Source organism: Protopterus annectens, chromosome 7.part0 (assembly GCF_019279795.1).
Source record: "Protopterus annectens isolate FY-2018-M chromosome 7.part0, PAN1.0, whole genome shotgun sequence".
In the NCBI taxonomy this organism is placed as follows: domain Eukaryota; kingdom Metazoa; phylum Chordata; order Ceratodontiformes; family Protopteridae; genus Protopterus; species Protopterus annectens.
Window position 1 is genome coordinate 1,523,105,949 of NC_056739.1, and position 18,823 is coordinate 1,523,124,771.

General features: G+C 40.8%; 1 protein-coding gene across 2 annotated transcripts in view; it reads left to right on the plus strand.

Moving 5' to 3' along the window:
* Positions 1-18,823, plus strand: part of ATG7 (autophagy related 7) — a 2,350,184-nt gene that overhangs the window by 853,155 nt on the left and 1,478,206 nt on the right. For both annotated transcript variants that reach the window (XM_044078060.1, XM_044078061.1), the window contains exon 6: positions 5,139-5,255. In XM_044078060.1, the coding sequence (XP_043933995.1) occupies positions 5,139-5,255 (117 nt within the window). The remainder of the gene's footprint in view (positions 1-5,138; positions 5,256-18,823) is intronic.

Genomic DNA, 18,823 nt, shown 5'->3' on the forward strand with positions numbered 1-18,823 from the left:
CCTCGAAGCCCTCCTCAGTATGGAGAACATCGATGTCTGTGCTGTGACTGAAACCTGGTTCAAGGCTCCTGAGAGCACCCCAGCACTATCAGGTTATACCTCATATCATGCGTTCCGGCCCCAAAATCTGGACCGAACCACAAAAGGAGGGGTAGTATCCATATTCATAAAGGATACCCACACCTCCAGGTTAGTGGCAACGCACGAAGCATCGGAGACCATCCAGGTTCAATTAACCATAGGTAAAACTGCCCTACAGTTTGTAGCATGCTACAGACCACCTTCTCAAACTCAGGAAACCCACACAGCCGTCCTGAAGACACTGGAGAGTATGAATGTCTCTCCAAACACCATCATATTGGGTGACTTCAACTACCCAAACATAGACTGGGAACATTACTCAAGCCCCAACACCCTAGCCCAAAGGTTCCTGGAGTTCATAAACTCAAATCCTATGGAACAATTAGTCACCATTCCCACAAGAGGAGAAAATATACTAGACCTGATCATCACAAACATGGGGACAAAATGCTCCACACCGGAAGTATATCCCTCATTGGTGAGATCAGACCATAAATTAATCTCATTGGAGATCCACATCCCTCCCCCACCCCCAGCAAAAAAGACCACAGTGAAGAACTTCTCAAAAGCAAACTTCACACTTCTTAAGACTGGAGTGGTATCCTTCAAGGCCCCCGAGCCAGTGGAAACCACAACCCATGCTGCTGAAACCCTTACAAATGCCTTCTACGAGCACCTCCAGGAATGTATGGATCAAGCAATCCGTAATAAAATCAAGACCCTTTCCACCAAAGGCAGGCGCCCGGTCTGGTGGACCCCAGCCATAAACAAACTCTACAACAAGAGGAGAAAGCTACTATATGACAGAGCAAAATCCCTAAAAGGGAAGGCATCTCTGATCAATACTAGCAAAAAACTACGATCACTCATAAAATCATCCAAGGCCAACTTTGAGAGAAAAATCGCTAATGACACAAAAGACAATCATAAGGCCTTCTTTAGCTATGTTAGAAACCTGGGTGGAAACTCCCAGATATGCTCAGAATTAGTCCAAAATGATAAAAATCACTGAACCCACAGACATTGCCAACATACTGGCAGACAGGTTCAGTGCAAATTTCTCCCTCCCTCCCCCAAAAGGAGAAATATCTATCCCACCAGAGTCTAGCCTCCCAAACATCTCAGATGCCCAGGTGAGAGCTGCTCTCTCTAAAGCAAAAACACAGCATCAATGGGACGGACGGTGTCCCCAGCTGTGTGCTACACGAACTCAATGAGGAACTAAACCCACACATAAGGCTGCTGTTTAATCTTAGCCTTACTACAGGATACGTACCCAAAGAATGGCGTCTGGCAACTGTGGTCCCACTCCACAAAGGCGGTGCTTCTACGGACCCTGGAAATTACCGCCCCATAAGCTTGACGAGCCTGGTCTGCAAAGCTATGGAGAGGATCATAATGGAACTCATAAATAAAGACATTGGGGACCTACAGACACTGGATCCTACCCAATTTGGCTTTGTCAAGGGCAGATCCTGCCTCTTGAACTTGGTCGACTTTCGAAACAGTCACTAAGGCCATTGATGAGGGTAAGGCAGTTCACACAGCCTACCTTGACCTAGCAAAAGCGTTCGACACAATACCCCACTCGGGCATCATAGAAAAGCTCACCAGCTTAGATGTAAACCCATATGTCACAAGATGGGTTGCAAACTGGCTCAAGGACAGAACACACAGGGTTAGAGTTGCTGGTGCCATGTCAGACTCTAAGCCAGTCACGAGCGGTGTCCCACAGGGCTCAGTCCTGGGCCCCCTCTTGTTCGGCATTTATTTTTCTGAAGTGCAGGCAAACATAGGGGGGATTGTGGCTGACAAAACTTGCAGATGACTGCAAACTGGGCACCATAATTGACACTCCATCAGACACCGACATCCTCCAGAGAGGTCTCATAGAAATGGATAACTGGTGCCAGAGCCATGGCCTTAAGCTAAATGCCAAAAAATGTATAGTCATACCCTTTGGGAAAAACAAGGTAACCCCTAATTACCACATAGGTGGTAAACCATTAAACACGGAAGAAGTTATCAGGGACCTGGAGACCCAAGTTGACAGTAACCTCTCTTTTGACACTCACATTGCCAAAGTGGTTAGGAAGACCTTCTACATTGCCCACCTGATCATGAAGGGATTCACATCCAGATCAGGAGAGGTCATTGTACCCCTGTACTCTTCATTTATCAGACCAATGATTGAGTACAACGCCCCATTCGTAATGTACCTTACCCGACACCTGCAGCAGTTGGAAAGACCCCAAAAGTTCCTCACCAAAAGGATAAAGGGGCTCAAACATATGTCATACGATGCCCGACTGAAGAAACTCCATCTCTATTCAGTCGCATACCGTCTGCTCAGAGGTGATCTGTGCCTGACATACAAGGCCATGTCCAGCCCGGAATTAATGGACATGCTCCACCTCAAAAAATCCAAATCCACCAGAGCCACGAGAGCAAGAGACTTAAACCTCAACACGGATATAAATAGGATGTGCTGGAGGGACAGATTCATCACCCAGAGACTCCCTACACTATGGAACAGAATCCCAGTCCATGTGAGGCAGAGCCCCTCACTGACTCTGTTCAAGAGAAATCTTGACGAGTGGATGGGAGATCGTAGGTTTACCCCGGGAATCATCTCTGTGTCACTGCTGGACAGAGGCACAGCAAACTAATGGGTATAGTATTCTCATCCTAAGGGGTGGTGAAAGCCACACACACTCTGGCTAGGCTTATAAATGCCCTAGGGCAGATAGCCTAGTATGAATCTATGAACCTATGAACCTATTATAATAGTTATTTTGTTTGAGTTATGTAAAGAGTGGGTATATGACTGCTCTTCAAGCTAACAAATGCAGTATACTTTTAGAACTGGTCTGAACTGAGTTAGCATAACATCAGAATTAAAAAAGTACTTGCATTCCTTAACTGAAATTTGTGAAATTATGAAGTGATGTACATGATTAATGAAGATGGTGTTGTCTGCGTTTCATTACTCATAAAATTCACAAACTAAGTACAGTATGTAGCTATGTATCATAAAATATTTTATTGCAAAATTTGCCGTAAAATATTATATGGTTTGTAATATATAGTCCTGTGATTGTAGATACCATTGTTGGCCTGTATATTAGTTAAGCTTTTCATTTTTGTCATTTAGTTCACAACAAACTTGGACTTTTGACTTGTTCTCACTGTCAGACTCATTAAATATGAAAACTGCATCTGTATTTTGTGGTATCACAAAAGAATGAAAGTATTTTTCAAAAAGTAAAGTGTTTGCTTTTTTTTTTAACTGTTCTAGCAAAACACTATTTTGACAAGTACAAAATGATATGCACATTCAAGAAACAGACATTTCCTTAACTTTAAAACTAAGAACATATGTTGTGTACAGTATATAACATATTATTGAAGGTCTTACTTTAGGAAAAAATCTTGAGACAATTTAGACACGACAATAGAGGTAGTGCCAAATCCCATTCTGAATGCCTGTTATAATTTTACAGCCTGCCACATTTCCAAAGCATTTTGTTACAAAAGTATAGTATCTATTATTTTTTTTTCATAGTGGCAAATGTAAAAGGTATGAAGCCATAAATACATTGTGTTGTCATAGCATCCACTTTCAAATCGGTGGATATTTCTATATAAAACAAGTTTTCAGTATTTTAAAACGTGACAAAATATATAAAAATGGAAAAATAAAAATGAATAGTTCACATTAAGCTTCAAAATACATTTATTTAATTGCCTTTTGAATAAGAATAATAATCTGTGGATATTGACTTGCATTATATCCCATGTAAAACGTATTTTTGATTTATTGTCTTTAAAAAAATATTTTGGATTTACTGCCTTTTACAGCTGTGAATTAAATGACCAAGGGTCTATAAAACATATATATACATATATATATATATGTATATATATATATATATATATATATATATATATATACATATATATATATATATATATATATATATATATATATATATACATATATATATATATATATATATATATATATATATATATATATATATATATATATATATATACATATATATATATATATATATATATATATATATATATATATATATATATACATATATATATATATATATATATATATATATATATATATATATATATATATATATATATATATATATATATATATATATATATATATATATATATATATATATATATATATATATATATATATGTATACATATATATATATATATATATATGTATATATATATATATATATATATATATATATATATATATATATATATATATATATATATATGTATATATATATATATATATGTGTGTATATATATATATATATATATATATGTGTATATATATATATATATGTATATATATATATATATATATATATATGTATATATATATATATATATATATATATATATATATCTATGTATATATATATATATATATATCTATGTATATATATATATATATATATATATATATATATATATATATATGTGTGTGTATATATATATATATATATATATGTGTGTGTGTATATATATATATATATATATATGTGTATATATATATATATATATATATATGTGTATATATATATATATATATATATATACATATATATATATATATATATATATATATATATATGTGTATATATGTATATATATATATATATATATATATATATATATATATATATATATATACTTAAAATGTAATAATATTCCACAACGGAGTCACAGTTTCTGGATATTTGTGATTATGCAATGACAGGATGACTTTCTTTAGAGGTTTTTCATGAGAAATAAGTAGCAGCCCTTCCTTCTACAGTTTTATTCATAAGGTTGAAGTTGAGAAGTTGCAGTAGTGTTGTAATACTGACCTTTCTGCCTCTGATGCCATGAGATAGAACCTTAAGGAAACTGTCATTTTTAAAGTAATTGTTGAAATAAGAATTGCTCTACAGACTTTTATTATGATTGAAAGGAAAGCTTTTTTATCTTTATTTTTTTTCTTTATAGGATCTGAAAAAATATCATTTCTATTATTGGTTCTGCTTTCCTGCATTATGCTTTACTGATGGCGTTCCTGTTATTAAGCAGCCAGTTAGTCTTGGAGAGAAATTCTCTTCCTCTCAGGTATTTCATTTTAAAAATACATTCAGGTGTCGCTCGTCAGTGTGTTTTTGTTGAGGTATTGAGAAGCAAATAAAGGGTTACTGGGAGAACAACTTTATAATAGCACTATTATTAAACTTTCTCTGTTTATGATACTGAATTGATATTTACTCATTTGTGATTTCCTTCTTTTTTCTTTGACATTAATGCAGTTTTATTTGCAAAATAATTAGCTATAATTTGTAGAAAAAAAAATCAAAGAAACTTGTGTAATGTGCATGTTATCAGTCATACTGAATGTATTTTCTTTCTATTGTTTTAGTATTGTTCGTGTGAGTTGTGTTGGGTTGCTGCCTTGTGGTCGTAGTTGTGACTGAAAAAGGTCCCCAGACCAGTTCACCTACATAGTTAGCAAATGCATCAAGAGTCACACAGTTACATCTTTACTAGGAGTTAGCTGTCTAAAGCAGATTTGCCAGCTGTATTTATAAGTTCACCTTGATAATAAGCACACCAGTGACATTACTAAACCTTTTTATCTTCCGTGCAGTCAGGACACTGGCTGTGCAGTTACTCTGAAGCAGATTAGTGACTTCACCTCATTTCTTTATTTTTAATTCAGCTCTTTCATTTACTGCTGCTGTGGAAGAAAAATAGATTATTTTAACAAAGATTGCATATGTACTTCTGGATTATTCCACATCACTGTAGACTGATTTTTTAAGAAATGGTATCATAAAAAGCCCAGACAAAATTTTCCATAAATAAGAAAAGCATGCCCTTATTTTCGAATCTCATTGCTGGCTAGCTTAGTTGCTGATATTGCTCTTATGACTTAATGAACTTTAGAAAGTCCTGTGTGATTCTTCCTTACAGGTTGTGAGAGACCATCAGATACTAACTGCAGTACCTGGTGCACCTGTCTTTAGTTTTCTCTGAAGGCATCATCAGCAGTTTCTTCTTGGTTAGTGACGTCAGAAGAACCTTCCCTGTTATTGATGTAGAAGTTCTGCTGGAGTCAAACACAGTTCCTTAATCTGCTGTGTCTAACCTTTTAGAGTTAAGAATTCTGTTTGTGTTTCTTCCTAGACAGCTACATGTTCAACTGCAGTTAACTCAAACAACTTTTGGTGCTTATTTGTCTCTTTTCAGCAGCTGTAAGTATTGTCTAGCAAATGGTCTCCAGTGATGGCATTAACCAGACATGTAGGCTATTATTTTTCCCACAAGGAGACAATTTGTCTGTATGAAAATAGTGAAGGGAGGATAGGCATCCACACTTAAACCATCCTCTTCATATTGCCAGAAGGAAAATAAAGTAGTACATTACTCAGCCCTTTGGTAAGTAACATGCTGATGACAGTATTTTATTTATTCTGTGAAAGCAGGATTTGCAAAAAAGTATTTCTTTGATTGCTGAGAGATTTCTAAAACCCTCACCTGTTGTGCTCCACTGTGTGCTGAGAGCTCTCAATGATGCAATAATAAAGGCATGAAAATGTCAAAGGTATCTTTCAGTGACACTGTCTATGGCTAATAATGATTTTGTTATTTTTATGCTCTTCTTAGAGCATATGCCATAGCATCTCATATTAATTCATTGTATCTTCCCAGAGAATCTTCTTTTGCTATCCAGTCATAGGCTGCCTTGCAGTCCACGTTGAAACATTTTTGGCAGGCCACTGCTGACTTCCACAATATCTCCTGTAACTCTTAATAGGGTCCACCTCTAGTAAGGAGGACCTTGAATGTGTCCAGAGATGAAAGCAGGAATGTCAGGCCTATTGTTCCAACAGGTGCCAGAACTGCTAATTGAATTTGGGTCACATGCTTTGTAGTCAGGGTTTTATCCAATTTTAGTAAGGGAGCTGGCTCCACATTAAATCTCTCAACTCCCCTGATGTGCAGGATATGTTGTTTAGAGGGCACTGTGGCTCAGATGTTATGGTCATCAGATGCACATTCTTAAAGTTAAAACACGAGAGCTTATCTAAGGAGTCACTTTAATTAATTTGCCTAAGGCTCTTGCTTGGAATGCAGTAGAGCAGGGCAGCAAGGATCAGCATATTTGTTTTTTCTTTTTTTTTTTTTTTAATGCAGACTTCTCCATGTTGAGCCTTTTCAGGCAAAAGTGGAAATCCAGTATGGACCTTCAAAAATCAAATCAGGAAACAAAGTGATATGGTTATTTGCATTCCTTAAGTCATACAGTAGGTGTCCACCACAGACTAGTGCAGTAGCATATTTATTAAGATGGTAACCATTTGTAATGTCGTGACCCATTAGAGTGAGTCCAGAAATACGGAGACTGAATGGCCAGAAGATCAGACATACATATACTAAGTCCGAAATGCTATTTCTCAGAATATTCCCTTTCCTCTGAGGTATGATCTTGTGGTTGGTATGTATAAGTTCAGGGGGTGTAGGGGGAGCTTCACACAAGGAATGCATCCTAAAATGGGGAAGGGCCAGTTGATTATGTTTTGCGGGAAGGCTTGGCCATCAAATGTAAAGTTCTGTTGCATGCCAATCTAATGTACATGGCTCGCTATGTACAGAGAGGGGCTAAGGTTTAATATGAAACCACAGATCTTCCCCAATTCAGATTCTAGCTTCTCCCTACCAGCTAGTTCAATTCTCACCAATAGCAAAGAATAATTGTAGGTATTTCACCAAAGGTAAAGGAACAGATCTACAGAGCAGCCTGGAGGGAGGGCTCATATGGGATTATAGTATATTACTTGGCTATCAACGCGGAGATCATTTTAAGCCTAGCTGTTTTATCCCAACGTAATACCACAGAAATGCTAGTCAGTACCCAAGATTGCATTTAGTGATGACTGCCATGTCCAGGAGGGTTGTGGATGCTATCCCTGGTAAGAATTTACAGTGTCCCATCCACTCGTCCAGGTTCCTCTTGAACAGTGTCATATAGGTGCTCTGTTTCACATGAATTGGTAGCCTGTTCCAAAGACGTGACAGTAACTGGTTGCTAAATCTGTCCCTCCAGCATGTCCTATTTAAGTCACAGGCCATATTTAGGCTCATTAGGTAAGTCAAGAGAGTTTAGACCAAAAAAAAATAGACCCAATGTCCGTTTTATGTCAGACATTTGAAGAAAAGACAGAGGGGGGCCTCTTTTGAAAATACAAGATGGAAAAGGGCTTTTGTACCTAAGCTGAGTCAGTGCCAAGTTTAAAATATGTGCTATTTTACATTACTCAGATGTCATTTCTTCAGTTGCTTTGTTTATAATATACTATTTTGAAGTAGCCATAAAAATTTGTAAATGTTATTTTAATAACAGTAAAGGTAATATTGGTTAAACTGATGAATTTATATTTAATTGTTTGCATGGTATGCAAAGCACTTTTTATGAATAAGTGAAGTTGTGAAACAAGGTTCGTTAAGTAAAGACCTCTCCATTTTATAAACAGTTTGGAAAGCTTTTTCTTTTCTTTTTTTTGCTTGGATGTTGTCTGTAGTTAACTGTATAATATTATACTCTTGCTTAGTGCTTTACCATGTGGCATGAAGTTATGAATATTTATTCACTGTATTTGCATTTTACAATACCAGTAGTTGCCGCAAGCTTGGTCTTATTCACTATTTGTAGTGCTGTGAACCCTGAGTGTTTAGTTAATTCTACCAGTTGCTTCAGTTGTGGCCATGATGTTGATGAAATTGCTCATATGTACAACTAGAAAATTGTTAACAGGTACATGTAGTTAAAGTATGGCTTGATTATGGGAAAGAAAAAAGGCTTGAAGAAAAACAAAATCAGTTTGATATGTCAAGTCTCATTATCATCCAGTTTGCCGAAAACATATCAAAATTCTTTAAGAAGCAGTCAGAGTGATTTTGAGGTGTAAAAATAGCTCAGAAAACAAAGGCATAGTGGAAAAGTAGATTTTTGTTAGTTCTAAGGTGGCGTTTTCCAAACACTGGATGCCCAATTTTTGCTGTCAAAAAGAAAGAAAACTAAACATGTATTTGCCCCTCCTCAAATTTCATCAGACAAGAGTAGTTTACTGGGTCTGGCTTAGGGTTTAAGGCAGACAGTTGATCCTTCTTATAAAGTAGTATCTGAAGAGATTCAAGATTCTGAACCTGAACAAGATGAGGGAAGAGATGCAGGGTTTTCAGACTCAAAGGAGGCCTCAATTTCTGATTACCCCAATGTATAATCTCTGAGACTGTTTCCACAATGGGCATGTGTTTTCAGTGGGGGGACAATGAGGTTTCTCAGTCTCTCAGAAAATATTATGAGCTGTTACAGAAGGAATTTCCAGAACCTTCATCAATTACTCCAGTTCTGTCAGCTTTTGGAGGATGTGTATGTCACTCCCTGTGATATTTCTGTAGTCAGCCAGCTGCCCCTATAAACAGTTATAGAATGTATAAAAGTTCTCAGTCTTAGGTTTTAATATTCTCTTGTCCTACAACGAATCCACAGGTACGGCAGGTGCAACAGCCAAAATAGTAGATATCAAAATGAAAAAAGGCCAGCACTCAAGTGTGGAACGTTACTTTATTCCAAAATAATCCACCATCCAGTCAAAACCCAAACCAGTTTTGGCAGTAAACCTACCTTCCTCAGTAGGAATGATACAGATACCATAATAAATTGAAGATATAAATATACACAGGAATATTCTGATTGGCTAATTCAAAAATGCTCATTTAAACCAGGGCTAAATAGCCCCCCTAACGTAATGATCCAACATTTTTCTTTTTTGTTAAGTAAACTGTTCAGTCCAATCTTATTTGTTATATCTCCTTGGATTCTTTCAATGACAAGAAATCTAAATTCAGCTGCAGAGTGTTTGAGGGAATGTTTATATAGGGCATTAGATTGCCTTTTGCTCCAGATATCACTTAAATGTTCTGATAAATGGATTCTTAAAGTATGTGATGTTTGACCAGTATAAGAATGCAGCACAAGAGCAAGTAGCCGGATAGATAACCCAATCTGAGCTACAATTGCTTAAAATGTTTATATCATATACTTGAGGGATATTTTTGCTAGAGAATTGTTTTGATTTTGAAACATACTTACAAAATGAACAGTGTTCACATGGGTAGCACCCTACTACTTTATTACCAGTCAGTGAATTTGATTTAGGTTCATAGGTAGATACTAGGCTATCTGTCCAAGGGCATTTATAAGCCTAGCCAGAATGTGCTGGCTTTCGCCTCCCTTTTAAATTAGTTTCCTGGGCCTCTGTCTAGCAGGGCCACTGACGTGATCCCAGGGGTAAATTTACGATTTCCCATCCACTCATCAAGATTCCTCTTGAAGAGAGTCAGCGAGGGGCTCTGCCTAATATAGACTGGGATTTTATTCCAGAGCGAGGAAAGTCTCTGGGACAGGAATCTATTCCTCCAGCATGTCCTGTTTATTGTTGTGCTGAGGTTTAATTCACTAGAGCGTGTGGCTCTAAGAGATTTGGTTTTCTTGAGGTGGAGCATGTCCATTAATTCTGGGTTGGATATGGCCTTATCAGGCAGAGATCACCTCTGAGCAGGCGGTAAGCAACCGAGTATAGCTGGAGTTTCTTTAGTCGAGCTGCATAGGGCATCTCTTTGAGGCACATGATCCTCCTGGTGAGGTACTTCTGTGGTCTTTCCAGCTGTTGTAGGTGTCGAGTAAGGTACTTAATGGGGCATTGTACACTATTATGGGCCTAATGAGTGATGAGTAGAGGGACACAATGACATCTCTTGATCTAGAGGTGGACCCCTTCGTGATTAGGTGGGCTACATGGAAAGAATTTCTAACCACTTTGGCAGTGTGATTATCAAAGGAGAGGTTGCTATCTACCTGGGTCCCCAGGTCCCTAATTACATTTTCTGTACTTAGTGGATTACCACCTATGTGGTAATTCGTGGGCATTTTGTTTTTTTCCAAAGGGGATGACTATGCATTTTTTGGCATTCAGCTTGAAGCCATGGCTCTGACACCAGGTATCTGCCTCTGTAAGACCCTTCTGGAGGATGTCTGTGTCAGCCGGAGAGTTGATTATGGCCCCCAGTTTGCAGTCATTTGCGAACTTGGTCAGCCATAGTCCTCCCGTGCTTGCCTGTACCTCAGAGAAGTATATACCAAACAGGAGGGGTCCCAGGACCGAGCCCTGTGGGACACCACTTGTAACTGGTTTAGAGTCGGACATGGCATCCACAACTATGACCATATGTGTTCTATCCGTGAACCAGTTGGCCACCCATCTCGTGACATAGGGGTTAATGTTCAAGCTGGTGTGCTTGTCTATGATGCCAGAGGGGGGAATGGTGTTGAAGGCCTTAACGAGATCCAGGTAGGCTGTGTGGACTACCTTCCCTTTATCTATGGCCTTGGTAACTGTTTCAAAGAAGTCAACTAGGTTTAGGAGGCAGGATCTGCCTTTAACAAAGCCGAATTGGGTAGGGTCCAGTGTCTGGAGGTTTCCAATGTCTCTGTTTATGAGTTCCATGATGATTCGCTCCATAGCTTTGCAGACCAGGCTAGTCAGGCTTATAGGGCGATAGTTCCCAGGTTCTGTTGTGGCACCACCTTTGTGGAGCGGGATGACTGTTGCTGTATGCCAGTCTTTGGGTACATAGCCTGTGGTAAGGCTGAGACTGAATAGTGAATTTAGGTGAGGGTTTAGTTCATTTTGGAGCTCGTGTAAGGCACAGCCTGTGACACCATCCGGTCCCATTGATGCTGTGTTCTTAGCTTTGGAGAGGGCTGTTTTTACTTGCATGTCTGTGATGTCTGGGGCTCTGCATTCTTCTGGGATTGACACGGGTCCTTTTGGGGGTGGGGCAGTGTGAAGTTTGCATTGAACTTTTCAGCCGGGATGTTGGCAATGTCAATTGGTTCAGTGTATTTTTTGCCATTTTGCACTAGCTCAGAGCATATTTGAGAGTTGCCACCTAAGTTTTTGACATGGCTAAAGAAGGCTTTGTGATTATCTTTAGAGTCTTTGGCAAATTTTCTTTCGAAACTGGCCTTGGATGATTTTATGAGGGATCGTAGTTTTTTGCTGATATTGATCATTGATGCCTTTCCGTTTTGGGATTTTGCTCTGTCATGTAGTAGTTTCCTCCTTCTGTTGTATAACTTATTTATGATCAGGGACCACCAGACTGGTTTCCTCTTTTTGGAGGAGTGAGTCTTGGTTTTACTTGGGATGGCTCGATCCATGCATCCCTGTAGATGCTCATAGAATGCACTTGTAAAGAATTCTGTGGTTTGGTTAGCATTATCTTTTAGCAAGGGGGCTTTGAAACTTTCCATCTCGGTCTTGAAAAGTGTGAAGTTTGCTTTTGAAAAGTTTTTCACAGTGGTTTCCTTGACTGGGGGTGGGGTCGGGATGTGGATGCCCAGTGTGATTAGTTTGTGATCTGATCTCACCAGCGAGGGATTTACCTCCGGTGTGGAACACTGATCCCCCATGTTGGTGATGATCAGGTCCAGTATGTTGTCACCTCTAGTGGGCGTGGTGACCAGCTGTTCCATGGCGTTAGAGTTTATAAACTCTAGGAAGCATTGGGAAAAGGAGTTTGTACCAGAGGAATTCTCCCAGTCAATGTTCGGGTAGTTGAAATCTCCCAATAGCATGGTGATTGGTAGGACCTTTATATTTTCCAGTGTTCTCAGGAATGCTGAGTGGGGGTCCTGAGACAAGGTAGGTGGTCTGTAGCAAGCTACGATCTGAAAAGCAGCCTTGCCCACTGTTAGTTGCACATGGATGGTCTCCGAGGCCTCGTGCTGTGCTACTAACCTGGAGGTGTGGGTATCCTTTATGAAAATAGATACGCCCCCTCCTTTTGTATTTCGGTCTGGGTTCTGGGGCCGAAAGTTATGATATGAGTTGTAGCATGGTAGTGCTGGGGTGCTCTCTGGAGCTTTGAACCAGGTTTCTGTTACTGCACAGATATCGATTTGCTCCATGCTGAGTGCCTCGAGTGCGTGCATTTTGAGGTTTAGACTTCTGGCATTGAGTAGCATTACCCTCAGTTTTTGGTTTCTTGTGTTTTTTATGGAGGTGGGTTTGTCCTTTGAGCCTTGCCTAAAAAAGGCACTATGGGGGTGGCAAGAGCCTTGGCCAGTATTTGAAAGCCTAAGGGCGACAGGTGCAAGCCATCATTGGCGAAGCAGCGTGGCTTGTCGAGCATCTCGTCCCAGACTGACAGACACTGGATCCCCTTTGAATGACACCAATAGCTTAGCCAATTGTTAAAACTGATAATTTTTTCCTTGTACTGTGGCATCATTCTTGGTGAGGGTAAGATGCTACTCAGGATCAGGATCATACCGGCCTGGGCTACATGATCAGAGAGCTCCTCTATGTCTCTTTTCATGTAGTCCAGGGAGGTACATCTCCGGTCATTCACATCAACATGTACAATGACAGAGTCATATTTGTAGAGTGACCTGAGTGCTTGTGTTACGTGGCGAATCCTGGCACCCGACAGGCAGCTCACAGTAACCTTCTCTTTGTTCAGTCTAGTGAGTGGGACATCAGTGTGCCTGACTATGAAGTCACCTATTACTAGTGTATTGGGTGTTTTGTTTTGCCTTATGGGCTGTGGTTGCTTGGCACACTGGCTTTATGACGTATGTGATACAAGGATGTCCTTCAAGGATGCATCTGCAGTCCTAACATATGGGTTGTCCTGCCTCAGGCAGCCCTTCGGTCGGCCGGATTCCAAAGTCTGGGTCTGGCCTCGGCTGATGTCGCACTTCACCCGACGTCATAGCTGCTGGGGTATAAAGACATCAGCCGACGCCATTTTCCTCAGTCTTTCTTGCCGCGCGGTGCCCGAAGCAGAAGCTGTTCGCAATTGCCAGTCGGTCAGATCCAGAGATTTCTACTACCGAAGACTTCTAAAAAAGCTAAGTACCCCGTTGGGGACTCTTTCTTGCCTCAGCCGATGTCAGACAAAGTAAATAATTGTTTAACTTGTGGGAAACAAATACCTCATAAGGATTTCCACTCTTACTGCCTTCCTTGCTTAGGCCCAGACCACGACGTATCAGCTTGTCTAGCCTGTGCTTCCTTCAACCGACGGACGCTTAGACGTCAGTCGGAGTTTGCAGAGGAGTTTTTTGGTCCCGCTTTTGCATATAAAATGCCGTCGGAGACTCCGACTACACAATTAGCTAAAAAGCGCAAGGAAAAGGACCGACACTCGCGGTCCGCGGTTTCGGCTGAAACCACGGTTAGGCCAACCACGAGTGTCTCGGTTTCGGCTGAAACCAAGTCCTCGGTGCTTCCTTTGGCCGAAAGCATGCCTCTGATAACCAAGGCCTCACAGAGCATGGCTGAATCTGCTACTGAAATTACTGCTACAGATGCAGGAACCCAGGATTTGTCAGACACTATTCCTTTAGACATTTCTACCCCTGCTTCTATGTCTATCAAGGCCTTTTCCAGGGCTAAAGCAGCTAAATCTTCTAAGGCCTTACCTACAAAAGCTCCCTCACACAGGCCTACCTCTAGTTCCCAGATACTCAGCCTGGCTGAGGATCTTATTTCTTTGATCAGGGGATCCCAACCTCACCCAGACAGGGCCTCTCAACCTCCTCCAGATAAGAGGCCTAGGACTGAACCCCCTGAACCTGTCTCTACAGACTATTCCTTGGATGACTCAGATATTTCAGACCATCAGGAAGGCCCATATTCTCCTTATGAGGATTCTGATGCAGAAGACTCCATTCCTTCTGCTTCTCCTCCTGAAGAATTTTCTTTTGGGGAAACCCTACATTCTATGAGGGAACACTTCCAATGGCAGGGCCAGGATTTTTCAGATTCAAGGAAAAGGCTAAGGACTTTTTTACACTTACCACAGCATAGGCCTTTAGCCATTCCTCCAGTACTATCAGTTGTTGATGATGCATATAATGATGCCAGTACTGCCCCTGATTCTCTTCCTCCGGCCCCTGCCAAGCCTGATAGATATTACAGGGTCCCGGACACACACTACCACTTGTATAAGGCTCATGTTGCAGACCCAGAAACCATTTCACAGGGCGCTAAAACTGTGGCAGCTGCCTCTGCCAAAAACCCTCTTCCCTCTGAAAGGGAATCTAGAGCATTAGAGAGATGGGGTAAAAAGGTTTATACAGCTGCTACTCTTTCGGCCAGGGCCTTAAACTGTCAATTTCACATGATTCAGTACCAGGAATTTTTGTTAGACCAGCTAAATAAAAAAACTGTCCTCTCCTGAACCTATAGACCGCAAGTCCCTTCAGGATTTGGTACATAACTCTCAGCAGGTCAGTAATCATTTCTTAAAATGTGGCTATGATGCACTGGAGGCTTCCTTTAGATCAGCTATGACTGGAGCAGTGATTCAAAGGCATGCCTGGTTAAAAGAACAATCCTTACCAGACCATGTTAAGTCAAAACTCCTAGATGCTCCTATGGAGAAACAAAGTTTGTTTGGCTCCCCTGCACAGGAGGTTCTAAAGAAAGTGGAAGAAAAAGCAAAATCTGTCCAAACAGTCAAGGATTTCTTACAGGTCCAACCTCCGAGGTTTAGCAGAAATTGGCCTTCGAAGAATTGGTCCTTTCCAGACACCTCCAGAGCACAGAGAGGCAGAAATAGATGCCCAAGAGGCAGAGGTCAATCTAGGGGTGCCTACAGGGGACGTCAGTGGCAACCTGCCAACCAGAGAAGTGCTGCCACAGCTGCAACTACAACCACTTCCACAGGACAGACACAATGACTTGGCTTTGGTTCCGCCTACCAGGGAACAACTGGAAGCACCCTTGGGCGGAAAGCTAGCCTTATTTTCCAACAACTGGCATTGCATTACAGGAGACAAATGGACTTTACAAACAATAGACAAGGGCTACAGGTTTCACTTCCACACTCTACCAAAAAAGAGAGGAATGCCAAACCTTCCACCAAGCCAAAAAACAGAGGCTCAAAAACAAATCAACAACTTACTAAGGATGAGAGCTATAGAAAAGGTACCACCTATGGAACAAGGCCAAGGATTTTACTCCAGGCTATTCCTTGTACCAAGAAAAGAAAATCAATGGAGACCTATTCTCGACTTGTCCGACTGAACACATACCTCATTGTTCCAAAATTCAAAATGCTGACCCTCCAGCAACTTCTTCCCATGCTGGGCAAGGAGTCTTGGCTGGTGACTCTAGATCTCAAGGAGGCATACCTGCACGTCCCTATACGACCAGATTGCAGAAGACACCTCAGATTTCTTGCAGGATCAGAGCATTATCAATTCTCAGCATTGCCCTTTGGCTTATCTACTGCCCAGAGTATTCACGAAATGCCTGGCATCAGTAATTGCTCATTGCAGGCTTCAGGGAATTCAAATTTACCCATACCTGGACGACTGCCTAATACAAGCGGACAACAAGACAAAATTAACAAAAGATTTGGCAAATGTCATACAACTGTTGCAAGCCTTGGGATACACAGTCAACATTCAAAAGTCAAGGCTAGTACCATCCCAAAGGATAACATTTTTGGGTGCAGAACTGGATACAACAACTCAGATGGCTTTTCTCACAGAAGAAAAACAAAAGCAACTACCAGTCTATTTCATGACATTAACAACACAAACTCAGCTTACTGCAAGGAAAGTCCTGCAAGCCCTGGGTTACATGGCATCCTGCATAATATTGATCCCGCATGCCAGGCTGCATATGAGAAAGTTGCAATGGTACCTAAGGAATGTATGGTCTCAACACAAGCACAGTCTAGAAGCCCAGATTCCAATAATTCCATGCCGAATTCCTGTGGTGGGCTCAGGCCTGTCAGATGAACAGAGGATTGCCTTTCCACAAACCACATCCAAGCCAGACCATCACCACGGACGCCTCAGACCTAGGCTGGGGGCACACATGGAGGACAAGTGTATACAAGGCCTATGGACCCAAGACCAGCTGAATCTACACATAAATCTAAAGGAGATGCTGGCAGTGAAACATGCAATCCAGGCATTCAGACCATTCCTCCAACAAGGTCACCTGCTGATAAGGACGGACAATACCACAGTCATGTGGTACATCAACAAACAGGGAGGTACACACTCATATCCTCTATGCCGGATGGCAATGGACCTGTGGAATTTGGCCCTGAATCTCAACATTCAACTACAGGCCAGATTTGTACCAGGAAAAGAAAATTCACTAGCAGACACCTTAAGCAGAACTACCACGGATGCTCAAGAATGGATGCTGCATCCAGATATCTTCAAAACCATAACAAAGAAATGGGGAATGCCAGAGATAGACCTGTTCGCCTCCCCACACAACCACCAATTGAAGAAATTCTGCTCAAGAGCATACCACCCACTTGCCTGGAGGGTGGACTCCCTTTCCTTCAGCTGGAAAAACCTGACAGCATATGCATTTCCACCTCTTCCTTTGATGTACAAAGTCCTACTGAAGATCAGAGAGGAACAGCCAAAGGTAATCCTGATAGCGCCAGACCGGCCAAGGCAACATTGGTACCCGCTACTGAGAAGCATGTCTCGGACACACTCATGGCCTCTACCTCTATGTCCCTTACTTCTAACACAGAACAACTACAAGACCCTGCATCCAAACTTGAAAACACTGCAGCTAGCTGCTTGGAATATTGCATAAAACAAAATAAACCAGATTTATCTCAGAGGGTTAAGGACATTATCCTGGAGGCACGCAGGCCCTCCACAAGGAAAACTTATTCAGCCAAATGGAAAAGATACCTCATTTGGAGTGCAGCAAAGGGAGAAAATGTCTCATTGGCAAACATAGCACACATCCTGGAATACTTAGCAGAACTGTTCCACAATGGCCTGTCCTACTCCTCCATTAAGATTCATGCATCAGCAATTTCAGCAGAGTACAACATGGATCCTCCTGTCTTCTCTCATCCTCTACTCAGGCAGTTCTTGAGAGGAATCAAAAATGTAAAGCCTCCAAGGAAACCACCTTTACCTACATGGGATCTCAACTTTGTGCTGGAAAAATTAACACTTTCCCCTTTTGAACCAGCAGCAACAGCAGACTTACAGTTCTTATCTTGGAAAACTGCTTTCCTGCTAGCAATCACTTCAGCAAGAAGGGTATCTGAGTTACAGGCATTAATGGCATTGCAGCCTTTCCTTATCTTCCATCAGGATAGAGTGTCTCTGAGAACTAATCCTACTTTTATGCCAAAAGTGGTCTCCAGGGTATCATTGAACCAAGCGATTCATTTACCTACATTCTTCCCCAACCCACAGAACAGGGGGGAAAGACTACTACATACCTTGGATGTGCACAGACAATTACGCTACTATCTGGACAGAACTAAGACCAACAGAAAAACTGACCAGCTTCTGGTAGCATATGCAACAGGAGTGCAAGGAAAAGCAATTTCAAAACAGACAATCTCAAAATGGATAGGAAATTGCATTAGATTTTGCTACTCTTTTCATGGAAAGACAACTCCTGAAAATATCAGGCCTCACTCCACAAGAGCTACAGCCACCACTACAGCTTTCCTACGAGGAGTGGCTACCAAAGACATTTTAGAAGCTGCTACTTGGAGCTCCGTGCATGCATTTGCCAAGCATTATAATCTTCCTTTATACTCCA